Genomic DNA, 24,107 nt, shown 5'->3' on the forward strand with positions numbered 1-24,107 from the left:
TCTAACATTGCCTTAAAATATGCCATTTATTGAAACATTCCTACCACTAAATTCATTCACTAGAATGTTTGCAGAAAGCCAATGCAAAATTATTTTTTTTAAAAAGTGAATTATTTTTGTGTTAATATTTTTAGTTAGTTATATACCAAGAGCATCCTGCAGCAAAGCATAGCTTGTCTTTAAATTACAGAAGATGACACACTCATGCACATTGTACATGACCAAATCCTTTTTTCAATTGAAAATCATCAGAAACAAAGATGTGATTATATAGCTTTCTGCTCTTGTCCCAACAGAAATTGTACTGTAATTCATGTTAGGTTAATGCTAAGGGCTGTCTACACTTGGAAATTTCCCTAAATAACTATTCCAGAACAGTTATTTCAGTAAATTTTGAAGCTTAGACCAGCCTTGAGCTTACCTAGTGCTGCCAGTTTGATGTGGAATCTACAAACTTAGACCATTCCAGTGAATAAGCAAGCATTCTGTTTGCATGGGACTTAGGGTGTGTCTAGACTACAGGGTTTTGTCGACAAAAGTGGACTTTTGTCGACAAAACTAAACCTGCGTCTACACTACCGCTGAGTTCTGTCGACATAACGTCGACAGAACTCAGCAGTTTTGTCGACGCTGGTAAACCTCATTTTACGAGGAATAACGCCTTTTGTCGACAGTTCTGTCGACAGAAGGTGTTATTGCATCTAAACTGTCCTTTGCGTCTACACTGCCATGTCGACAAAGCAGCTTGCTTTGTCGACAGAACTGAATGTAGTCTAGACGCTCTTTGTCGACAGAAGCTTTGTCGACAGTATCTGTCGACAAAAGCCTGTAGTCTAGACGTACCCTTAGTGTGTCTCTTGCAGTATTTTGCTTAAGTGTCTTGTCATAGGAGGACTGGGAAATCCTGATCGGTTGGTGAGGAGGGAAAAAATGTGTCTAGTCTTAGTGGTATATCACACTACAATAATTATAAATAAGAACAAAACATGTTAATATTGTAAAATATTACTACAAACAGATTTTTACCGATTGTAATACTGTAAAAATATTACTACAAACTTTCTGTATATTAATATGTTATGGAATTATAGTCCATTCCTGGAAGCACTGTGCATGTAGAACCCTTAGTAGTGTTTAGAACTCTACTGGCCAATGAGGGTTTTGCCTGCAGAAGAGTTCCAGAGTCATGCATAGAAAAAATAATCTACTTTATTTTTCTTTGAATTTATACAAACATATTTTCATCGCAGTGGGCTAGCTCCACTAGGTCCTAATGAACACTTACCCTTCCAAGTGGGTTATCACAAAGTTCAATGTGTGTGATGCTAGTCACAAGTGGCATCTCATGAAATATTTACTTTGTGTGGTATTTACCCATAACATATTGTCCATCCGGCATTTTCTAGTCTTAAATTGCCATCTTATAGTTACATAGTGTTGCAGGATTGGAAACAAATGCTTGGCCTTTCATGTCTGGAATTTTCCCATCACTCTCCTGCTTGTTTTAAAATTTTATGGCGCTGCCACATTTTTTAAAATGATAAAAACATTTAGTGGCACGAGAGAAGAAAATAAACATATACTTGCAAGACAGTGTTTTTCACCCTTTTCCCTAGGCCCTATCTTCTTTAAAGCCTCACTTGTATTACAGGTATGAGACTCAGTAAGATCCACATTATGTGGGTATTAAGATTACTGGTATATAAAAGCCTTATGAATGTGTTCACAGACATCTGTTTATATTTGATGTAAATGTTACAGTATGTATATTTTTAATCTTGCATTATTTTTTGTTTTTCTACAGTCCAGGCCTTTTAGCCCTCCTATTCATTCATCCAGTCCTCCTCCGGTAGCACCTTTAGCTCGTGCTGAAAGTACTTCTTCCATATCATCCACCAATTCCTTGAGTGCAGCCACTACTCCCACAGTTGGTAAAAAACACAGGTTTCTTTTGTAATCTTTTATAGAATTGAATGGCTTTTTTAAAAGCTTGAGTTTCTGAAACCCTCTACTTTGTTATATCATTTTCTAAATTTTTGCTTTCATGTTCATATTCTTTTAAAGCAGTTTAAGTGAAAGAGAGTACTCCACATATGAAATATAAACTAACGCCCAAGCTATATAGTTTTCTTATTCTATTGGATATACAAATATTAAGAATATGTATAGTTGGTAAAAGTAGAAGATATCGTCAAATGAGATATGATACTAGTTTTAACTGATATCTGTAAACTTAGTTGAAATTAAAAAGGGAACATTTTTCTTTTCTTTTTTGGCAGGAGGTGGGTTGGGGGAGCCAAGATCTGATATTAGATGGTGGCATTCTGGAAACAATTACCATGTCATGTTCTCAATCTGGTACATCTTAGAACTTGGGGGAAATGGTGCAGTTTCCTTCTAGAGGAAACCATAACACACTTTTAAAAACTTGATTCATTTGCTAAGTAGATTAGGTAACACTTTCGGTAGTTTGAAAAAATAAAGGCAAAAAATATTGTAAGGGTGACAGTTCCTAGGTTTGGGTGCTTTTAAATCATGGCTTTCTCCCTCTGGGGCTCCTTCATCCTTTTTCTTGGTGCAAGATACTCTTTTATTCTCTTTGTCTCTGCCACTTTCTCATTTACAAGGTTTTTGCTCCATCTCCTCCTATGGAGTCTTGTTATCAGCTGCAGACTCCAGGCCTCTTTTTTTTTTTTTACCTCTTGCTCATATTCTCTCTGTTTTCATCAATATCTCTTGCTTACTTCTATACATCTTCAGTCCCTCTCTGTTCCAGGTGTTCGCCTCATCATTTTCCATTGCTTTCGCCCTTTATCTCTGTCCCAGTGTCATCGTCCCCATCTGACTGAACTATATTTCTCCGATTCTTCTGCTGCTTGCTTCTTATAGTTTCCATTTTCTTTCAAGAACATTTTCAGTTCGTATATGGGATTTGCTTTCTGGGGTAAAGGGACTTGCATTGCTACTGAAGTTGTTTTTCTTGGTTAGTCTGAAATAAACAGTGTAGCTTTCCCCAGTGGAAGCCAATTTACTATTGTTTAATGTTCAAACCCAGGACATCTGAAAAATCATATTTCAGTAACATAAGTGTGTGTGTATTGTCCCAACTCTGATATTGAATGGCATTAAATTAGAGAGCCTTGAGGTATAATATTGACAAGAGGCTTTATTCCTAATACAAATAAATGATTTTTAGGAATTGTTTTTGTTTGTTTGAAAATGGTGGTGGTTTGAACCTGAACCCTAGATTCAATCTTTCTCCTCGAACATGAGGAGAATCTCAGTTTGAATGTTTGTAGTTTGCATCTGTCTCTGGATAAAACCCAAGGGCATTTTCATTTCTGTATTTATTGTTTGCTGTAGCTTTTAAGATTGTATAAATATCTCTATTCTACTTTTTTTTTTTTTAAATTTTCCCAATGCCTTCTTTATGTTTGTGTTCTCTGTTCCCACTTCCTGATGGTCACCCTTATAGAAGTAGCATTTCTGAATTGAATGCATTTCAATCAACACATAATTTAATAAATCCAAATTAGGATATATTTTCCTATAATATATATTAGGATATATTTTCCTATAATGCATATAGGACTGGGTTCAGCAAGGATCCATGCTTTGTGTGTGCTAAATATCATGGGGAGTAAATGGAAGGAAAATGTGTGATTTGTAGTTCTCATATAGCAACTCTGAAATTGGTATTCATTAGCATAAGTTTTCATTTAATATTTGGATCCTTATCACTGAGCACACTTTGAAAATAGGATAGCAAATAGCATAAAGAAACAAAGGTAAAGAACAAGATGACTTGTATTTCAGATATACTATAAAAAGTTGGAATAAAATTTAGATGACTCTGGGCAGGTCTAGTTGTTGAGATAAATATGCCATGTTTTGCCAACATGTCGGCATCCCTTTTCTCACTGAATTGAACAATCTTTTCCAACGTAAGAAACATAAATATGCTTCTTCTCAGTAATCGTGTTGAATTCTACCTATTAAATTTTCCTGAACATGCACATTTTGTCAGTGGAAGGAAAGTGTTTCTGCTTCCCTCCTTGGATTTTCATTCCATTCCTTCAATCAGTATATAATGTACCAGAGGACAGCACAGGATGATCTTGCAAATATACTTCCTTTAAGGCTCTAAGTACCAAAAAAGCAACTAGTGGATTTAATTACCCTTTCCATTGTTGGATTGCACTTTTGGGGGATGAAACCAATACGGGTGGAGGTAAGGGTTACAGCTTTGAGCATCAGAATCAAGGTTATTGGTATATAACTTTGGTATAAGTTAATTATTCTGAGGGACAGGTGAATGGCAAAAGGTTCAGAGGTTTGTTCAAAGCAGTATCCAGAAATAAGATGTGTATTATTACTGTTTCAAGTTATCTAAATTTCTTTTGTTTAAAAAGCTGGTTGTTAATCTCACAAGAAGTAAGTAGCTTTTGTTGAATATGGGGCTTAAAATCTGATATTCCTAATTGTATTGTGTTAGTTCCCTCATCAATTTAATAAATTGTTCTTGTGCACTATGAGCACACAGTATACTTACATTAAAAATAAGAGAACCTGCACAAATGCATATCACAAGATCTATGGTGCCAACTTGGATTTGTTCCTTCAGGAAATTAATTTCTGTGTATGCTGCTTAAGCTTTTAAAGTGTGGGCATTTTTTTGTTTTGTTTTGTTTTTTGTTTTGTTTTTTAGTTTTAATGGATGTATGTAGATAACATCCCAATAACCAATATTTAAATTGCTTTGAAGATGCAGCCTTGTAAAAGCTGCCTAAGTGACCCTGGGCACCAACACTTCACCTGGAGCAAATCAAAAACAGTGGGTCCTATATTAATCCACAAACTCCCCTCTGTCCTGTGGGATTTCAACACTTTTGAAGAGGTACCTGTTCAGGAAAGCTGCTTCCTTTTTGGTAACTCAAATGCAGAAGGTAGAGTTCTGGCAGGCCTCTGCTCCCTTTTTTTCTAATAGTCCCTGCATATGTTGGGTCTCTAATTTGAAAGAAGTGATCTTTTTGCATGAGGGAGTGTACATACTAGAAAGAGAGAGCCTAATTTCTTCATCAGCAGCCATGGCCTCATTACAGGGTTCCTATTTTAACACAGATGAATTGTTACAGAATAAATTTTGCAATTACTAGGCACAGTCAGGCTTTTCTTTAGCATCAGGAATGAGTGTCTTCTCTCATCTTTTTTAGTATATTCATTGTAGTCAGTAATGGGACAATCATAGAATCCATTTCATGTTCTACTTCTGGGACCACATGAACCCTCTTCCTGAGTAGTGCTGGAATGTGAGAGCATAAATATCTGTTTTGTCAAAGTCCCCCTTCATTTGTCCCACGTCACAAGCCACCTGGGAGTGCTTATTGCTTTCTCCCAGAAACAGAGTGATTCTGAAGAGTGATTGAGGTTATCTATCAATTTAAAATCAAAATATATCCTTGTTGTGTTACATGGAGGTGTGCATGGATGTTGGCAGAGGTAGGAAGATTTTTGAGAGGCATACTATGAACAATTCAGATGTATGGGTTAAGTCTTCATGGATTATTATGTTGTCATTTCATATAAACGTGATTCAAGTGCCATATGGAATACAACTGCAACCCACTTCAGGATTCCCCAGTGTAATAAAAAGGTTAATGTGTGGCTATTTCTGTGGCCACTGAATATGCCATTGGCTGCTTCCATTTTGACCTGATGTGGATTTTTGCTACAAATTAATAGAGACAGAGGCAAAAGGTAGGGCTATGCTATAGCAAATAAAGCTATATGTTTTTGCTGCCAAAATGTGGAGTAAGAACAGAAGAATGGTGACACTGGGTCAGAGGAATGGCCCATCTAGTCCAGTATTCTGTCTTCAACAGTGGAAACTGTTGGGTTCTTTAAGGCAATGACCATAGCAGAGCAATTCTCAAGGGTTCATTCAGTCACAACTTTTTGCAGTCAGGCCATAAGCTTGCATTCCTGACCGTCTTAGCTAAAAGTAATTGATGGAACCATCCTCCATGAGCTTATCTAACTATTTAGCTCAGTGGTACTTTGGCCTTCACAACTTCCTCTAGCAATGAGTTCCACAGGTTGACTGCATTGTGTGAAGTAGTCCTTCCAAATAAGTGACAGGAGAAAAGCAAACAGTCAGTGGTTTCCTTAAGGCAGCTGTGTGTCATCAACAGAAAAGAGTAGTAGTTGCAGAACATTCATAGCTCAGAGTCTATATGGGAAGTGACTCATAGTCCAAACTTTATCTAGGCACTTCTGAACTAGACTCTTAAAGAGGGAGCCCTATACTTACATTTGACAACCCGTCAGGTCTGCCTTATGGCAGAGTAAGTGGCCTTGTCTTTCAAAAATTAAAAAAAAAAAAAAAAAAAGAGTATTGGGTTTGCATTGTGTTGAGGCATGGGCTGCTCTTTAGACTCAGATAATTATACAAAAGACATTCCCTGTGCACTTATTCTATGTATCTGTGCAAATCCAAATATAGTAATGAACAGAGCTTTTAACTATCTCTGCTATGATGTTAGGATTGTTTTCCTAGTTGCAAAGATTACAATTTAATGGATCTTATCCAAAGAATATTGAACAGAATTGTTTTTTTTATTTTTCTCTTGTTGTGATTTGGGTTTTGTTCTTTGTTGTTGCTTGTGCAGTTTGAATAACGTGTTGTAAAAAGAAAAAGTCTCCGTCGTTTTTATTTCAATGACCTTTACATTTTTTTTCCATTTAAATTCTTCTTTGCGTTTTGTTGATATAGTGCACTGCTTGATTTCATTTGGGATTTGTTTTTATTCTTTTGTCTCTTACATTTCTTTTGCTCATGGTATCAGAAGATGATGCTTTTATTGGCAAACTGCCCTCGTTTGAAAGGCGCTGTGAAACGCCTGCAGGTACTGTACTAGCAGAGTGGTTTCAAGAAATCTGGAATACAACTCCAAGCCATTGTCTCATAAGAATGCCTAAAAAATGGACATGCTTTCTCTTCAACCACCATGAATGTCCAGTGCATATGACATCCATACATTTAAAAATGGAACTTGTGCCACAAAAAATAGCAGCACATTGCATGACAGTTTCTCAGTGACCAAAAAGATTGAGAGGAGACATCCTACTGTTTCGTGAATTTAAATTGAAGGAATACGTTTAACTGCTCAAAAATATATTTTCTAATTATTTCAACAGTACATAATATCTATAATGTTCTTTTTCCAGTACTTTTAAGGTGGTATGAGTCCAAATAAACTGACAATTCTGGTGGGAAGAGGAAAAACAATCAATTAGACGCTTTCTACTCCAGGCACGCAACCTGGAATTTTATGACCTAACATTCCATTTTTAAAAATACATGCATTTGACTATAACATATCCAACAGACAATGTAAAGTACAGCATCCTGCCCAATACAGTTTGCTAATCCTATTTAAGCACCACTGGAAATGAAGAAAATAATGCAAGTTACAAAGTTTGTCAAACCTACTACAATTAAATACACTAACCCAGCTTTCATGAATAGGAAGCCTTTTCTACACCACACATAGGCGTTATGATCAAGCGAGCAAAAGCACCCCTCCATCTAGGCTTCCATAGCTTGCTTTTTTGCTTTCTGTTTTCTAAACCAATAAATAGAATTTTAAACACCATCCCCCTTTTCCTTGTTCATTAACAGCTTGCAGTGCCTCTTCCCTCCCCCATAGTGAGATAAGTTACCTGCTCTGTGACTCACACTGTGTCCTTCTCTCTCCCTCTCCTTAACCTTTCCCAACCCGCTTCAACTCCTGGCCATACAGAGAATGAACAGCCTTCCCTCGTTTGGTTTGACAGAGGAAAGTTTTATTTGACTTTTGAAGGTAAGTAGTGCATAGCATACCAGCTTGTAACTTACTCCCCTTTGCTCTTACTATTTAAGTCCTACAGTTTCCTTCAAAAGTTGCCTTCTAACTTTTTGTATGAAAATGCTATGGCTACTTAGAAGACATCATATCACAAGTTCAATAAGGATCATTTAAATTTGATTTGTACATTTGTCTCCCTTCAATTACTTTTTTTCAAGGACAAAAAGAAACTATTCTTGTGTAAATCATGAATATATTCCCTAGAACTAAATCACTTATATTGCCAAGGAACTTGACTCTGTCAACCAGGGCTTCTTTTTACACTATTTTGCAAACCACTTGGTACACTAAATGTATCATTACACAATATGACTGAAACCTAAATTACTTTTTTTTATTTTCTTTTGGCCTTTACCCTCCTCTGGGTGGTTTAACTAGTATTACACGCTGCCCATTTTAAACTTCCTAGAAAACCTGTGATATACTAGGGTATATTGGAGAGTAATGCGAAAAAAAATCTGTATGATTTTATATTAAGGACACTACTCATCATTTTGTAAAAGTAGGAAAACAGGCACTGTGCCCAAATGCTACTGTACTTTGAATACAGTTGACAAAATCCATCAGCATCTGCATAATCCCAGCACTGGATTTAATTAATTTTCAGTCAGTCTATAAAAGTGAGTTACCCTTATGAATTAGAGAGCCATCCCATTAGTCTGTTCACTTTGAATTACAAATAACCTTTACCAACTCTTTTATTATAGTTGAGTCTGTAAAGCCTGTCCCTTATAAATTCTCGTTTACAGGGTTTTATTCAAGTCAATTTTAAAAACCCATTAGAGGCTAAAAATGCACCTATTATTGGAATGAATTAAAACACAATCTCTTTGGCCTTTAATATTTAAGTGTGTGTAAAAGAAAAAACAAGTAGTCCTATGGCACCTTAGGGTACATTTACACAATAGAGCTAAAGCCAAAATAAGCTACTCAAATTGAGCTATATCAATTGCACAACTTAAGTTGAAATAGTTTATCTTGGCTTTTGGTGCTGCCTACACAGCAGGAATTCCAAGTTAGAGCACTCTTCCTCCGACTTCCCTTATTCTTTGTAAAATGAGGGTTACAGTAGTCAGAGTAAGAAGTCCTCTAGCTTGACAATATTTTAACATTATGTGGAAATAGCTGTTTGCTCTGTAGACACAGACTATGTTATTTCAGAATAACTGATGTCATTCCGAAATAATGCTGCTGTATAGACATAGCCTTAGAGACTAACAAAAATATGGGATTATGAGCTTTCATGAGTATGATGAAGTGGGTCTTATCCATGAAAGGTCATGATTCTGTGTGTTTGTTAGTCTATAAAATGCCACAGGACTACTCATTGTTTTTAAAGTTACAGATTAACACAGCTACACCTCTTGAGACTTTTAAAAAGAAAAAAGTCCATTTGTCTGGTCTGCGTGGTTTACTTGAGTTTCTTGCTAATCAGAATTACCAGTTTGGCAGCACTAGAGATTGAAGTCCTCTGCATTTAAAGAGAATGGGAACCTGGGCAAAAGTAGTGCAAGCCTCCATTCCCTACTAAAGACCCCAAGTGTGACCTAGGAATCAAGTTTAAGAGGTGAAAGTGTAATCAAGTCTCCATGCCCATTCAGCAGCTAGCTTGCTATTTGATATGACTGCACATAGTGACAAATGTGATGATGTAGGCAATTGTCTAACAGAGATTGGACTGAGATTATCAACTTTCCTGTATGCAGCAGATTAGCTAGTAAATGGTGGTAATTGTAGGACACCGATAACCTGAGCCATATGGTGTGTGTACGGATAATTTGAAAAGAACAGGAGTGAATAATCCTCCGAGCCATCCAGTTCCTCTGATTTTTTTTTTTATATTTAAAAAGTATTGGCTGAGTTATTAACATTGGAAAGTCAGCTACTGCTTATACATCAATACTGTTTTACAATAAAGATGTAAATGCCTGTACTATAAGCGTTGTGTTCTATTTACCTACTCAGATGTGGACAGTCTTAGTGCTTTTCAAGTATGATGCAGAGATGTGATGCTTATACGTTATGGGCTACATCTAGACTGGCATGATTTTTCGCAAATGCTTTTAACGGAAAAGTTTTTCCATTAAAATCATTTGCGGAAAAGAGCGTCTAGATTAGCACGGATGCTTTTCCGCAAAAGCATTTTTTGCGGAAAAGCGCCCGTGCCAATCTAGACACGGGTTTGCGCAAGAAAATCCCGATCGCCATTTTCGCGATCGGGGCTTTTTTGTGCAAAACAATACCATGTTGTATACACTGGCCCGCTTGTGCAAATGCTTTTGCCCAAATGGGAGTAGCATAGTATTTCCTCAAGAACACTGACAATCTTACATGAGATCGTCAGTGTTCTTGTGGAAATTCAAGAGGCCAGTGTAGACAGCTGGCAAGTGTAGAAAAACTTGCTGGTCTAGACGCAGCCTATGGTGTTTAAGGAAATATATAGAATGGTCCCCAACACAGTGCCCGCGGGTGCCATGGCGCCCGCGGGGGCATTTGTGTGTGCCAGCCAAGTGCTCGGGGCTGGCCTGGCCCCAGGCATGTGGCGCATGCATGGTGCCGGAGCCGGCCCCGGGTGCATGGCGCACAGTGAGCGCCGGCCCTGGGAGCGCCACGAATTGGCCGCCCGCTCTCTGGGCGTGCGGCGCATGGGGGGGAGCGCTGGCCCCGGACACGTGGCATTGGAGGGGCGCTGGCCCTGGGTGTGCGGCACTTTGGGGGGGCCCCCCACTGGCCCCAGGCGCGTGGCGCTTGGGGGGGAAACCCGCCCCCGGGCATGCGGCGCATGGGGGGCCCCGCCCCCGGGCGCACAAGTGTCCCCGCCCTCTGGCACCCGGCAGGTGAACAGCCATGCCCCCTGGCGCCCGGCAGCCTCAAATGGTTGGGGACCACTGATACAGATTATATTTTGACATTAGTTCTTGAGCTAGAATGTAAATCAGGGAGATTGGCAAAGAGGGAGAAACTCTGATTCCAAATTTAGGGCAAGCTTCTCAAAATTGACAGGGTTTTAAAATAAAATGTATATGGGAAGTAGTATTTGGGAAAAATTATAGTCCACTCTCAGATGAGTATATTCTAGCCAGGAGTGAGTTTAGAAGTTCTCAGTTAGGCAAAGGATAGTAGGCAAATAATAGACATTGCTTCAATAACCTAAGTCAATTTGACTGGAGTATCATTCCCACAGTCTTTTCATCTGAACATCCTTTGGAAGATGCCAAGGTTAAACTTCCTCCGGGTTTTACAAAAGCCATGGTGGAATTATTTTTTCCTTCCTGTCATTGGCTATATCCCAAAGGTTGCCATATAAGTGGATCTGTGGGATCTGACACTTTACCATTGTTTCCAAGCCTTGGATTAGAAGACATCCAGAGTGAAGTTGTGTAAAGTCTTGTTTCTTAAATTAGATTCCTCAAAAAAAGGAGGCAAAGCATAGAAGTCTCATCACCATTTTGCTATCTGAAGTCTTCTATGATTGTGCTTATATTTCCTGAAGCTCTTTTTCCTGCTAGCTGCTCTTTTGGGTGCACTAGTTCTTGAACAGTTCTTTTCACCAGTGAGGGGGAGGCAGGTGATTCATACTTTACTACTTTAATTTGTAGATAAATTAGAACTTTTTCCTCTGAAAAAGCCCCCCAAAGCATTCCCTTTCATATTTCCACTAGTAAAACTTACCCAAACAGAAAACTGTTTTGGCTGCTGTATGTACTATTTCAGATTCCTGCTGTAGTAACTCTACTATGGATAAAAAAAATCCTAGGAGCTGCTTTCATCACTTAGCATTTAGAATGTTGCACACATCAGCATTAGAGTTACAGCTGCCAAGTCTTTCCTTTGGGCTGCTAATATCTTGAAAAAATTGACAAAGTTCAACTTAGGTACAGTGCCTACATTCCATCACCTGCCAGTTGGTTTTCTTAGGGTTCTTTTAATGCAGTTGTTGCTGCTATGATGCCAAAGTAGCTGAGAAACTAATGGGTAAAGTATTGAAAAAGGCAGGTCCTTACCTTCTTGGTAAAGATCAAGTGCAATTATATGTGATGATTGGAGAAGCTTATTGGTTGTCACTGGGCGTAGTATCAGGAACACCAGGAGCAAAGAGGCTTAGTGCCACAGATGAAGAACATGGAACATACAGACATCACTCCATGAGCTATAAGCATGCTGGAAAGGACATTGAGGGACTCTATCCCCTTGCAGTATGCAGAAAACCTGAAATGGAAGCTGGACCAGGGTAAGACCTTCAAGGTGATGTGTAAATGGGGTGTTAGCAATCAATTCCTCCCTGGGGGCATCTTTATCTGATTTTCCAACTTGGAGATTCATCCACAGGGGCCCAGGTCAACTGCATCCTGCTGAACAGAGCCGTCCATCATGGGAATCTGGACAAGCAATGCAGAAAGTGTGGCTCTGCCATCTCATGTAGATGCAAGCCCCATTCCAGAGCTTGCCAAGTACCACACAACACCATCCAACATCACCTTGTCAGAGCCATCCCACCATCATAGGGAAAGAGGCTGTGAACTCTGCCTTCCCCAGAACTGACAACTGACAACAATCAGACATCATTCTCACTGAGGTCCAAAAGAAGATCGTCATGGTGGATGTCACAGTTCTGTTTTCAAAACAGCATTCCAGTCTCTGATGCTGATCTCAAAAGCTGGAGAAATACATCCCTCTGGCTTTGAGAGCTAGGCGTTATCAGGTTCAAACTCACTGATTGTCAGAGTCCTAGGCACATGGGACCCCCATAAAGAGTGAGCGTTGAAAGAAACTGGAATCAGTCAGTGCTACGTTTAGCTGATGTGGCAGCTCATGGTGTAAGATGACATCAGGTTAAGGGACATCTAGAGCACATCAAACACCGGCAATACCAGAAGAGGTGAGCTGGAGTGCCAATGACTTGCAAAATTGGAGAATAACTGAAATACTTCCCTGATGGATTTTATCTATTATGGGACAACCTATTCTAAATGCTCAATTACTGAAGGACACTCTACATTTATTCCTATATTTATTTTCTACAACCAACTCTGTGTAACTTTTCATGAGTGATGTACCAGAGTATTCAGATTCTAATATCTAAATTGTATTAAATTTATTCATCTAAATTTGAGTTATAGCAGATTATGTACTATATGTATTTTATAAGGTTTAAACCAGATTTCTATACTTTTAGATAATATAACCATCCAAAAGTATAAAAATGTACAACAACTCTTTCCTTAATCTGTGTATTATATATTTTTCACATTGGCTTTAATAAAATTTTAATCAGTTCAATAGCTGCTATGTATTAGTAGTTGAACAGATCTTTTCAGTGTCTAAATTCTACTTGATGTTTCATCTTTCTGCTCTCTCTCACATATGTGCACGCATGCGGGAGACCAAATAAAACTTCCATTAAAATAAAAGTGGCAGAGAACTTTTCATTACCTCTTTCAAGAATCCATGTCATTTATGACTTTATTTTGGTTCACCTTAACAGCCTTCTTTTTTCACCACTACTGCTGCTACTGAATATTTAATATGAAACGTTAAACTTTCTATACTTTTCTATACTTTAAACTGCATACAGGAAAACATCTACATCTACAAAAGCACAAGAGAAACAATGAACCCTTTACAGATAAATTCCTTGTAACAGGCTACACAGCTTCACTTAGAGCCGGTCAGTGTGTTCTAGTTGCCAAGAAGTCTAATGGCATACCGGGCTGCATTAGTAGGAGCATTGCCAGCAGATTGAATAAAGTGATTCTTCCACTCTATTTGGCACTGATGAGGCCACCTTTGGAGTACTGCGTCAAGTTTTGGAGGGCCCCACTACAGAAAGGATGTGGAAAAATTGAATAGAGTCCAGTGAAGGGCAACAAAAATTATTGGGGGGCTGGAGCACTTGACTTATAAGGAGAGGTTGAGGAAACTGGGATTATTTAGTCTTCAGAAGGGAAGAATGAGGGGGAATTAGATAGTGGCCTTCAACTACCTGAAGAGGGGTTCCAAAGAGGAGCAAACCAGACTATTCTCAGTGGTAACAGATTGCAGAACAAGAAGCAGTCGTCTCAAGTTGCATTCGGGGAGGTCAAGGTTGGACACCAGGAAAATCTATTTCAGTAGGAGGGTGGTGAAGCATTAGAACTGGTTGTCGAGGGAGGTGGTGGAATCTCCAATCTTAGAGTTTTTAAGGAAGGGCTTGACAAATGATTTAGTTGACATTGATTCTGTTTTGAGGGTTGGACTAGATGAAGCCTCTTCCAACCCTAATCTTCCATGATATCTCTGGAGATATTTAAGAACAGGTTAGATAGACATCTGTCAGGGATGGTGTAGACGGAGCTTGGTCCTGCCTTGAGGGCGGGGGGCTGGACTCGATGACCTCTCGAGGTCCCTTTCAGTCCTATTATTCTATGATTCTATGATTCTTCTATGAGTCTATCCTCAAGACCAGAATTTCCATTTCATGGGAAATTGCAAAATTTTATTTTTTTATTTCAATTCAGCATAAAAAGCAGACATTTTGAAAAATGTTCAGTTTAATTTAAAATGTGTGTAATTTAAAATTCCACAATCTTTGGGAACATTGTCACCGGAGGCTTTTTACCCTAGAAGGCTCTGCCTGGCTTCTGATAGCAAAATGAAAACCTATTTGTTTCATTTTGATAGTGTTGAAAGGTTTGGGTGTCTTCTTCTTATATTAATAACATGTTAAATACATATATAATGCGAAATGAATTGAGGCAGAATGTTTAGACACAGTACAAAATATTTTCGTTTCAGTAAAATTATTTTTAGATAGAAGTTTTTCCCAACATTTTGCAATCAGCTCTACATTTACTTTAACTTGGCTTTTATTTGCTGTCAGAGAATGTGCTGCATTTCCAGCTCATCCGATGAAGTGGGTTTTGAAAGCTCATGATACTATATATATCTTTGTTAGTTGCTAAGGTGCCACAGACTATTTGTTGTTTTTAAAGTTACAGACTAACACGGCTACCCCTTAATCCCTATTAGTGTGTTTTCCCTCAGACTCCTTCTTAATCTTCAGTATTGCAATAGTATTTATAATCTGATTTTTGTGTGCTTTCTTATAATATTCCAACATATTTTAACTTGTAAAAATTTATTGAAAGAAAAATATAAGATTGTAAAAATGAATAATGTTATCACTGTCCCAAATAGTACATATGTGGATCAATGTAATCTCCTAATTGGTTTATGGTGACAATATCATCTGTTTTGTTTCCTTAATAGTACAAGAGCAAGGGGATAGCCAGTGAAATCTAAAAATTGTGTGTTTAAACCTGATAAAAAATACTACTTTATACACATGTAAAATCATCTGGTAGTGAATTCCACAGGTGATCTAGTCCTGGGGAGATTAATGGGATTTAGAAAGATTAGATTTTGTTATGCATAAGGAGAACATTCAGGTGTGGGCTGTGTGCACAGACATGTTTATGCACATGCACAGAAACAGAGTAACCCCCATGCTACAGAGTGTTAAAAGTATAATTAACTGACAGAGTTTAGGAAAAAAATTGTTTTATAGGCAGGTTATTTCATAACTGACCACAATGGAAGTATCTGGCATCTTCTTTCAAAGCATTTGATCTTGGCCACTCTTGAGGACTGGATACCAGGCAGATGTACTACAGTGATTAAGTTCCTTTTTCCTAACTTGGAGAAGGAAGAAGCAGCACTTCATATGTAGCTCCCCTTTTGGATAGACATGTCTGCAGATGCAAGAAATTTATGTATTCCTTCAAAAGTTAATTGTTTCTAAAATGTATTAAATTGGCTCAGTGATCCTCAGATTAGAATGGGAGACATGGCTCAGCTAAGTATTCTGGGCCATCTCATCTGGAGATAATAGATCAGGGCTACTCAACATGCAGCCCATGGGCCGTATGCAGCGCATTTGTATGCGGGCCACTGTGCGGTTTGGGTTTACACAGGGTCAACACATGGACCGTGGGTGGCATCCTTTGAACATGGCCTCCACTGGGAACGTGCTCCACAATGGTGAGTCAATATAATGGTCTTCTGTTGATATGTAGTTTAGTAGTTAAATTCCTGGACTGTCACTGCTCATTAAAAGTGCTGTCATATGGGTAGAAATTGGGTAAACATTGCATTTTATTAATATCAGCAGATCTGATTTAAATGGGGCCTGCATATTGTGTAGTCTTGCCTTAATCTTTGTATTAATGCTTGTCAGTGTGAAAGAAGCTATTTGCACATATATTTGCATATATATGCAACCACGCTTAAGTCGCGGCCCTCAGCATGTGCTGTGAGTATCTCTGTGGCCCCATCGGGCTTCTACAGTTGAGTAGCCTTGTAATAGATCAACCATTGTACACACAAAGAATATGTAGTTTGAAGACCCACATTTTGAAAAGCATGGCAGAGTTCTATTAGCTAAGTACAATCCTACACACATGCAATGATTCACAGAGAGGTATCCGTGTTAGTCTGTATCTGCAAAAACAAGGAGTCCTGTGGCACCAATCTGTTAGTCCTTAAGATGCCACAGGACTCCTTGTTGTTTATGCAACCATTCAGTTGGGTAGTTGTATCTGATGCAGCCATTCTGAGCAGTTGACAGTTTGCTAAATAGCAGCAGCCTCTATTCAAAATAGATCTTATTTTGCTAAGAGACCTATCCATCTGTGCCATCGACAAAACTAGATATGCCACTGTCATGGAGCTGGGTTGCAGAGGAATTCACATCTGGAAGAGACAATTGGGATTTCTTCTCTGGATTGATTTTGCTGATTTCCTCATGTTGGTTCTGAATGTGCTGAGGGGAGCCATAGTCTGTGGCCTATGAGATGGACCTATACTGTTTTCTGGTTTATGAAAGCAAGGAAGATATTGAGGCCACTGATGTTAAACAGAGTTAGCTAATGCTCTAGCTCAGTGCAGCAGATGTGTGTTTTGGCTCCCCTGAGATCCTCCGAAGCCTTCAGCATATACACCCTATGGGTATGTCTACACTACCCCGCTAGTTCGAACTAGCGGGGTAATGTAGGCATACCGCACTTGCAAATGAAGCCCGGGATTTGAATTTCCCGGGCTTCATTTGCATAAGCCGGCCGGCGCCATTTTTAAATGCCGGCTTGTTCGAACCCCGTGCCGCGCGGCTGCACGCGGCACGGGCTAGATAGTTCGAACTAGCAAGCCATTCCGCACTATCTGTACACCTCGACGAGGCGTACAGATAGTGCGGAATGGCTTGCTAGTTCGAACTATCTAGCCCGTGCCGCGTGCAGCCGCGCGGCACGGGGTTCGAACAAGCTGGCATTTAAAAATGGTGCCGGCCGGCTTATGCAAATGAAGCCCAGGAAATTCAAATCCCGGGCTTCATTTGCAAGTGCGGTATGCCTACATTACCACCCTAGTTCGAACTAGGGTGGTAGTGTAGACATACCCTATGATTTTGCTTTGTTTCGTGGACTCTTGAGGCTCTTATTCATTGCCCTGTCAGCAATCTCCTTCCTTGAAGAGAGAGAGTTGGTGGCATGGATAGCCCTGGGAAGAATTCTGCAATTTTACTATGGCTCCAGATGCTACAATTGCAGAATTTTCCCGGGACTAATGGATGGAGAGGTTTTGTAGCTATGTTAGTACTACCTCAGGCGGTATTATATTTTTCCAGAGATTCTCTGCTGGTTGTCTGTGGAAAACCATGTGCATATGGTATACCTGTCCCGCAGTCCTTGATTCACTCTCTCTCAAACTAGTAGAGTATCAGTGTCTCACAGCTAACCCACCTTTGTTCATCCCACCTCCATTCTACATGCAGATCCTCACTGGGTAACCTGAACATCTGCTGGAAAAGTTGTGATGAGAATATCTTGTTTGAAATAAATATAATTGAATACAGTAATTTCACTTCCACACATTATAGTTCTAATTTTATAATATTTCTTTATCTATCCCAAACTTTTGGAGTCCAGGTTTATTTTTGGATTTGAACTATGAGTTGTTCTATGATGGTATAAAAGGAGATTGATAGCACTTGGAATTGGTTAGCATGATTAACTCAGTGAATGATACACCAGAAAAATGGGTTTCTTGGTAAGATGAAGCCAGCTGCAGTAGATCTGGGAATCAGGTGATATATGAAAGGGCACTATGTGATTTTGTCCTGATGTTATGCCATGTCAATGTTCATTCAAAGTTGATTGCATTGAACTATCCTGTTTGAGGACAGTCTACATTCAAAATTATTACCTATATTCCAGCAACTGCAAACAGTGGTGCAGCTCTGAAATTCTTGCCTTGCAGCTCTGAAATTCTTGAAAACCCATTTTCACTACCACTCACAATGTTGCTACCAAACTTGTAGTTGTTGAAGTTTGGATGCTTCTTTTTGCTAATGTAGACATGACTAGGAAGCAACAGACCGAGAGAGAAAAGTGTGTGTGTGTGTGTGTGTGTGTGTGTGTGTGTGTGTGTGTGTGTGTGTGTGTGTGTGTAAATAGAGTGTGGTGTACTGTCCCATCTAGTGACATTGAGACCACTTAGAGAGAATAATGAGTCTGCTATATTGCTACTAGTCAGCTGGCTTATGAGGTCGAGGCTAATGCACTAAGCTCCAGCAATTCTAGGTTCAGTTCCGCCCACAGATGACCAGGGTCTATTGTTACATTGGTATACTTGGATGAATGTTGGATAGATAGGGAATATGGCCTTCTATTTAAGGCATAGGAGTTGATGTTGGAATATCTGCATTCTGTTTCTATCTGTGCTGTGGATTTCTTGTGTGACCTTGATCTAGTCACCTGAGCACTGATTTCCCTATCTAAGAAAAGAAAAGAAAAATATTTAGCCTTCAGAATTCTTCTGAGGTAGTTAACTCATTACTGTTTGTAAAATGCTTGGAGACCTGTTGTATTAATTTAGATGGAACATATAGACCCTAAAATTTAAGTGTGAATATGACATTGTCACTGTCTAGCATTAGAGTGCTAAATAAGTTTTGGGGTTTGGTACACAGATACTTTAGCCTGCTTAGTTCCATGGGAAACATATTGCTAAAAATCTTTGTGACCCTTTACAAAACAATACATAAAGGAAGGAAAAACAGTTAAAACAACTGAAGTGTAACATATTAAATAAGGTGATCAGTTTAACAGCATCCCTTTTTCCTCTAGCTGGAGAGAATCCTTAGAAAGGGGAAAAATAACTCTGATCTGACAGTCTCTTAGACCTGGTCTACAGTAGGGTGTTATTTCAAAATAACCCCCTTAGGTTGAATTTAAAAGCAGAGTGTCCACACTACCAACCCCAGCAATTCAAAATAACAGGCCTTTATTTTGAAATCTGTAATCCTGCTTTCCTCAGGGAAGAACACTAATTTTGAAATAGTTATTTCAAAATAGCATTATTTTGGACGCCCTGGTGCCACTATTTCAAAATAACTACTCTCCAGAGTAATTCAAAAAATTACTCTTTGGGGCTTCCTGGGGCTCTCAGTCAAGGTCCACAATAATGGTGACTGCCTCGGAATAATTTCGAGGCTTCCCTGTAGTGGGGACACACTATTTTGATTTTGTAAAACCGGAAGTTAAGTCAAATTTAGTTATTTTGAAATAATATCCTAGTGTAGACATGACCTTAGGTGTCAGTAAAGACAGTGGTAATTGTCTTCCCTTTTGGGGAAGGAGAAAAAATTAGTTGAGGGGGGCTGGAGCTGCAATTCTCGCTGTTGTTCAAGTCTGGTCTTGATTCCTAGAAGGCAAAATAAGACACAACATACAAAAGGGGAAAAAGGACAACTAAAATAGAAAAATGCAGCTTCTGTCTCTGCAGGTCTGATGAGCAAGTTTCAGATCTGGCGAACTTGTGCTGGCATCAGACCATTCAGCCTATTGATTTTAGCTGCCTTTCCTGTTCTCGGGTTTAAAGCAATGTTGTTGCCCCAGAAAACAAGGAAACAAAAACTTTTTTAGTTGGCTAATCTTGACTCTTATTAAGCAGAAGGAAACAGGAGAGAGATGAGAAATAGGGAAGGAAGAGAGAGAGTCTGGCATCCAGATGGTGTTTGGGATTGAGCCAGTGAAGGTGGCAGTGCCCTCTGGCTCCCACTCTGGTCTGGTTTGGTCAAAGCATCTCTCAGAATTAGTATGCAGAAGGTCAGGTTTCCAAGAGATAATGGGTGATGCTCACTTCTTCCCCTTCTTTCAGTCAGCCAGGGTCATGATAGCCTCTGTCCATCCATAACCTCCCCTCTCTCGCAAGTATCTCTTTTTTAAAGAACCCCAAAAGGTAGTGATGGGTATAATAGCCTGTCCTCTTATTAGACCTAATTAGGCCTAATTTCTAACACACGAGTTTTTGTTCATTAATTTCCAGGCCCATTGTTTACCACGCATTACCTAAACACGGTCCTTGAGCTACATCGATAGGGTGTTTTGGAAGGACTAATTTGGTCTTTTCGTGTTCTTTTATCCAGCAATGTTTGTTGATATATTTTATAAACTCGTACTAATTTTTTACAGTTAAACTCAGAATTAGTTAAATGTGTAGGATTTTAAATGGACACCTGCCATTTTTAAAGCAACACTTACTACTAGCAACATTTTGTTGTAAGATATATAGTATGTACTACCAATGCTGTAATAAAATCAAATAGCATGTCATAGTAAGTTCTTTTTTGTGATGCCTGCCATACTATCATATGGTTTCATACTGGTTTAATTCCAGAAAGTAGTGTATCTAAATAAAGGATCTGTTGATCATTTCCATATATATAGTGGCATTAGAACAAGAAAAGAAGCTTCTAGGAAAAATGGATTTGTTACCTAAAACAATAGATAAAACACTAGATTTGGCTTTTTCCCCCTAATATAAAACCTAATTTAACCTGGTCTAAAAACCCAGATGCATAATTTGCTCCATGTACCCAAGGGATGCTTAGAGATGCATTACATTCTAGAGTTGCACTCAAATTTAGCATTTAAAAAAAAGTGACTGGATAATATGACAAGTTATTTCAGTAGATAGGAAACTAATCTACCAAAACAATGGTGCTTAATATGATTTACTAATTTTCCTTTGTCAATTACTATGTATTCAATAGATTACTAACCAATGTAGAAGGATAACATGGGTAGAATTTTATAATTTGGGCAATAAGCAGAAGCAATTCAGCCAACAAAAAACAATAAATAAAAATGCAGTTTTGACATAGACATTACAAAAGCAATCATTGGATAGGCATCACTGCATAAATATTAAATAAAAATCTAAAAATTAACAGAAATATTGGGTACTTCTATGTTAAGAGAAAAATAGATTAGACTTTTTTTTTTTTTTTAAATAGAAGTAATTCATCATTCACCATGGAGATTTTTAATTGGGGAAGTGGAAGCATGCATTTAAAAACATGTATTTTCTCTCCTTGAATTTATAGAAATAAAAAGATTCCAATTCAACATGGAAAAAAATACACTGCTAATTAGTACAATAGATTGTTCTTTGAAATTACACGATTAAATTATATTTAGAAAATTAAAGCAGGTATTGAATTTGCAAAATTTGCTGACTACATTTGCTGATATAAAAATTAAATTTACACTGTTTTTTAATCTATTATTTTTTTAAAAATGTGCCTGGTTTAATCTCAGTGGCATAAATGCTGGTCTAAAATGAGACACTATCTCTTTATAGAACTGGCTGAAGATCTGGCTATTCCTTTATGTTGATTTTCAATAAGTCTTGTAGCACTGGTGTTGTTCCAGACAAACTTTCTTTCAGTTTTTCAACTTCTAAAATGGGCAAATATAACCAAGTCAGCCTGACATCCTTTCCATGCAAAATAATAGATTGTCTGAAACAAAACTCAGTTAATAAAGAATTAAGGGAAGATAATTTTATCAATGCAAATCAACCTGAGCTTATGGAAAATAAACCTTGTCAAACTTATCTGGATATCTTTTTTTGATGAAATTCCAAGTTTGTTTGAGAAACTAATATACTATATTGGCATTTGCCTTGGTACCACACAATGTTTTGACCAAAAAAAAAAAAAAATAGAGTGAAATAAAATTAACATGACACACATTAAATGGATTAAAACCTGGCTAACTGATAGATCTCAAAATGTAACTGTGTAACTGGGGAATTATCATCGAGCAGATGTTTCCACTAGGGTACTGCAGGGATTGGTTGCTAACTCTACATAATTTAACATTCTTATCACTGAACTGGAAGAAAACATGAAATCATCACTGATGAAGTTTGCAGATGACATAAAAACTGGTGGAGTAGGAAATAACGAAGAAGAAAAGTCATTGGTTTGGAATGATTTGTCTTCTGAATTGTTTAAATAAGTTGGGTGCCAGCAAACAATATGTGTTTTTATTACAGGGTGGATTTCCCTGGTCTGGCACCCTCAGGACCTTACCAAATCCAAATGAGGAAATTTGCCAGACCAGGGGAGGTCTCCTGCCACCGGCCCCTGAACCCATTGCCACTCCCCACTGTTGCCTCTGTTTCACCTCAACCGGTCCCCCTGCCTCTGGCCTAACTGGACTGCTGGTGCCAGTCAGGCTACCATCCACTTCAGCCCCAGCCAGGCTGTCGGATGCTGGCTCCGGCCCCTCTGCCACTGGCTCTGGCTCTAGTCCTCAATGCTTGCCCTGGTCCTGCTATCATTGGCTCTGGCACCAGCCTCTGGCACTGGCATCAACCCTAACTGGGCTGCCATATGCTTGCCCTGGGCCCAGACAGGCTGCCAGATAACGGCCCCGGCCCACCTACCACTAGGTTCCCAGCCCTCCTGCCACTAAGCTCCTGGCCCTTGGGCTTTCTGTGGTCCTAACCACAGATGTTACTTGACCAGGGTACATATACCCTGCCCAGCTGTTTTGTGGTTATATTTTTCAAAATAACAGGTGCTCTATTTTGGCATCCCTGTAACCCTCATTCCACAAGGGCGAAGGGGGGTCTCAAAATACTGTGTTATTTCAACATTTGGCACTGTGTAGACACACCAAATTTCAAAATAAGCTATTTTGAAATGGAATCGAAATAAGATACTCAATTTGCATGGTATAAATTGTGTATCTTATTTTGAGTTTAGGGTGCAGTGTAGACACCCTCTCCCTCCTCCGCCCTGAGAGTGGTCTTGTGTGGTGCAACCTATAAAGCTAAATGTATATACATCTAGGGGAAAAGAATACAATCCATGCTTACAGGACAGGAGACTCCATCCTCAAAAGCAATGACTCTGAAAAACATTTGGGGTTCATGCTGGATAATCTGCACAGCATAAGCTCACTATGTGATGCTACGTCCAAAAGATCTAATGTGATCCAGGGATGTATAAACAATGGCACCTCAAATAGGAGTAGAGCAATTGCATTGATGTTCATGTGACTGCTGTTGGAATACTGTGGCCAGCTCTGCTGCCCACAAATCAAGAAAGGTGTTGATAAATTGGAGGGGGTTCAGAGCTACAGAAATGACTACAAGTGTTTTACAAGATAAGAAAGAAGCTTTATAGTTATTGAGTCAAGAAGCTCAATCTGTTTAGCTTAACAAAAGATTAAGGAGTGACTTGACTGCTGTCTGTCTACATGGGCAATAGGCTCTTCAGCCTACTAGAAAAAACATAGCACTATCTAGTGTTCGGGAGTTGAATCTAGCTAAATCCAGAAATAAGCATAATGTTTTAACAGTGTGAGTTAAAAACAATTTACCAAGTGTTGTGGAGTATTTTTCAGTCAAGACTGGATGGTTTTCAAAAAGATATATTCTAAGCATTGCTTTTGGGGTGTTCTAGGATCTCTCTTATACTAGATTGGTTCAGAGGGTCCCTTCCTGCCTTGGAATGTAAGACAAGAAACTGAATGTAAAGTCCTACTAAAAATCAAGATTTTTCATCTTCACTGGCAGATCATCCTGCCAAAATGAAAAGTTTATAAAATATGGACCTTGAAACAACACTTAAAATCTCTGTAAGGGAGCCACACTGTTTATATTAGCTTAGCCTTCCCCTTTGCCCCCAAGACATGCATGCACAACTGATGTTAGTACTTAAAAAATAAATTGGCGCATCATTAAACGTAAACCTTCTAGCACATAATTCTGGTAGGGATTTCAAATCATTTGTATATGAAGCTGTATTTTTTTAAATAATCCCAAACAAGACCCTTGTATTCTAAACCCATCCTGTGATTTTGGTTCAAA

The 24,107-nt window shown here is 38.8% G+C and overlaps 1 protein-coding gene across 1 annotated transcript in view; it reads left to right on the forward strand.

The window, feature by feature from the left end:
• Nucleotides 1-24,107, forward strand: part of SGIP1 (SH3GL interacting endocytic adaptor 1) — a 181,468-nt gene that overhangs the window by 123,791 nt on the left and 33,570 nt on the right. The window contains exons 18-21 of the mRNA XM_089780458.1: nt 1,805-1,931; nt 6,154-6,159; nt 6,846-6,905; nt 7,803-7,862. Of these exons, the coding sequence (XP_089636584.1) occupies nt 1,805-1,931; nt 6,154-6,159; nt 6,846-6,905; nt 7,803-7,862 (253 nt within the window). The remainder of the gene's footprint in view (nt 1-1,804; nt 1,932-6,153; nt 6,160-6,845; nt 6,906-7,802; nt 7,863-24,107) is intronic.

Source organism: Pelodiscus sinensis, chromosome 9 (assembly GCF_052426305.1).
Source record: "Pelodiscus sinensis isolate ZL-2025 chromosome 9, ASM5242630v1, whole genome shotgun sequence".
NCBI lineage: Eukaryota > Metazoa > Chordata > Testudines > Trionychidae > Pelodiscus > Pelodiscus sinensis.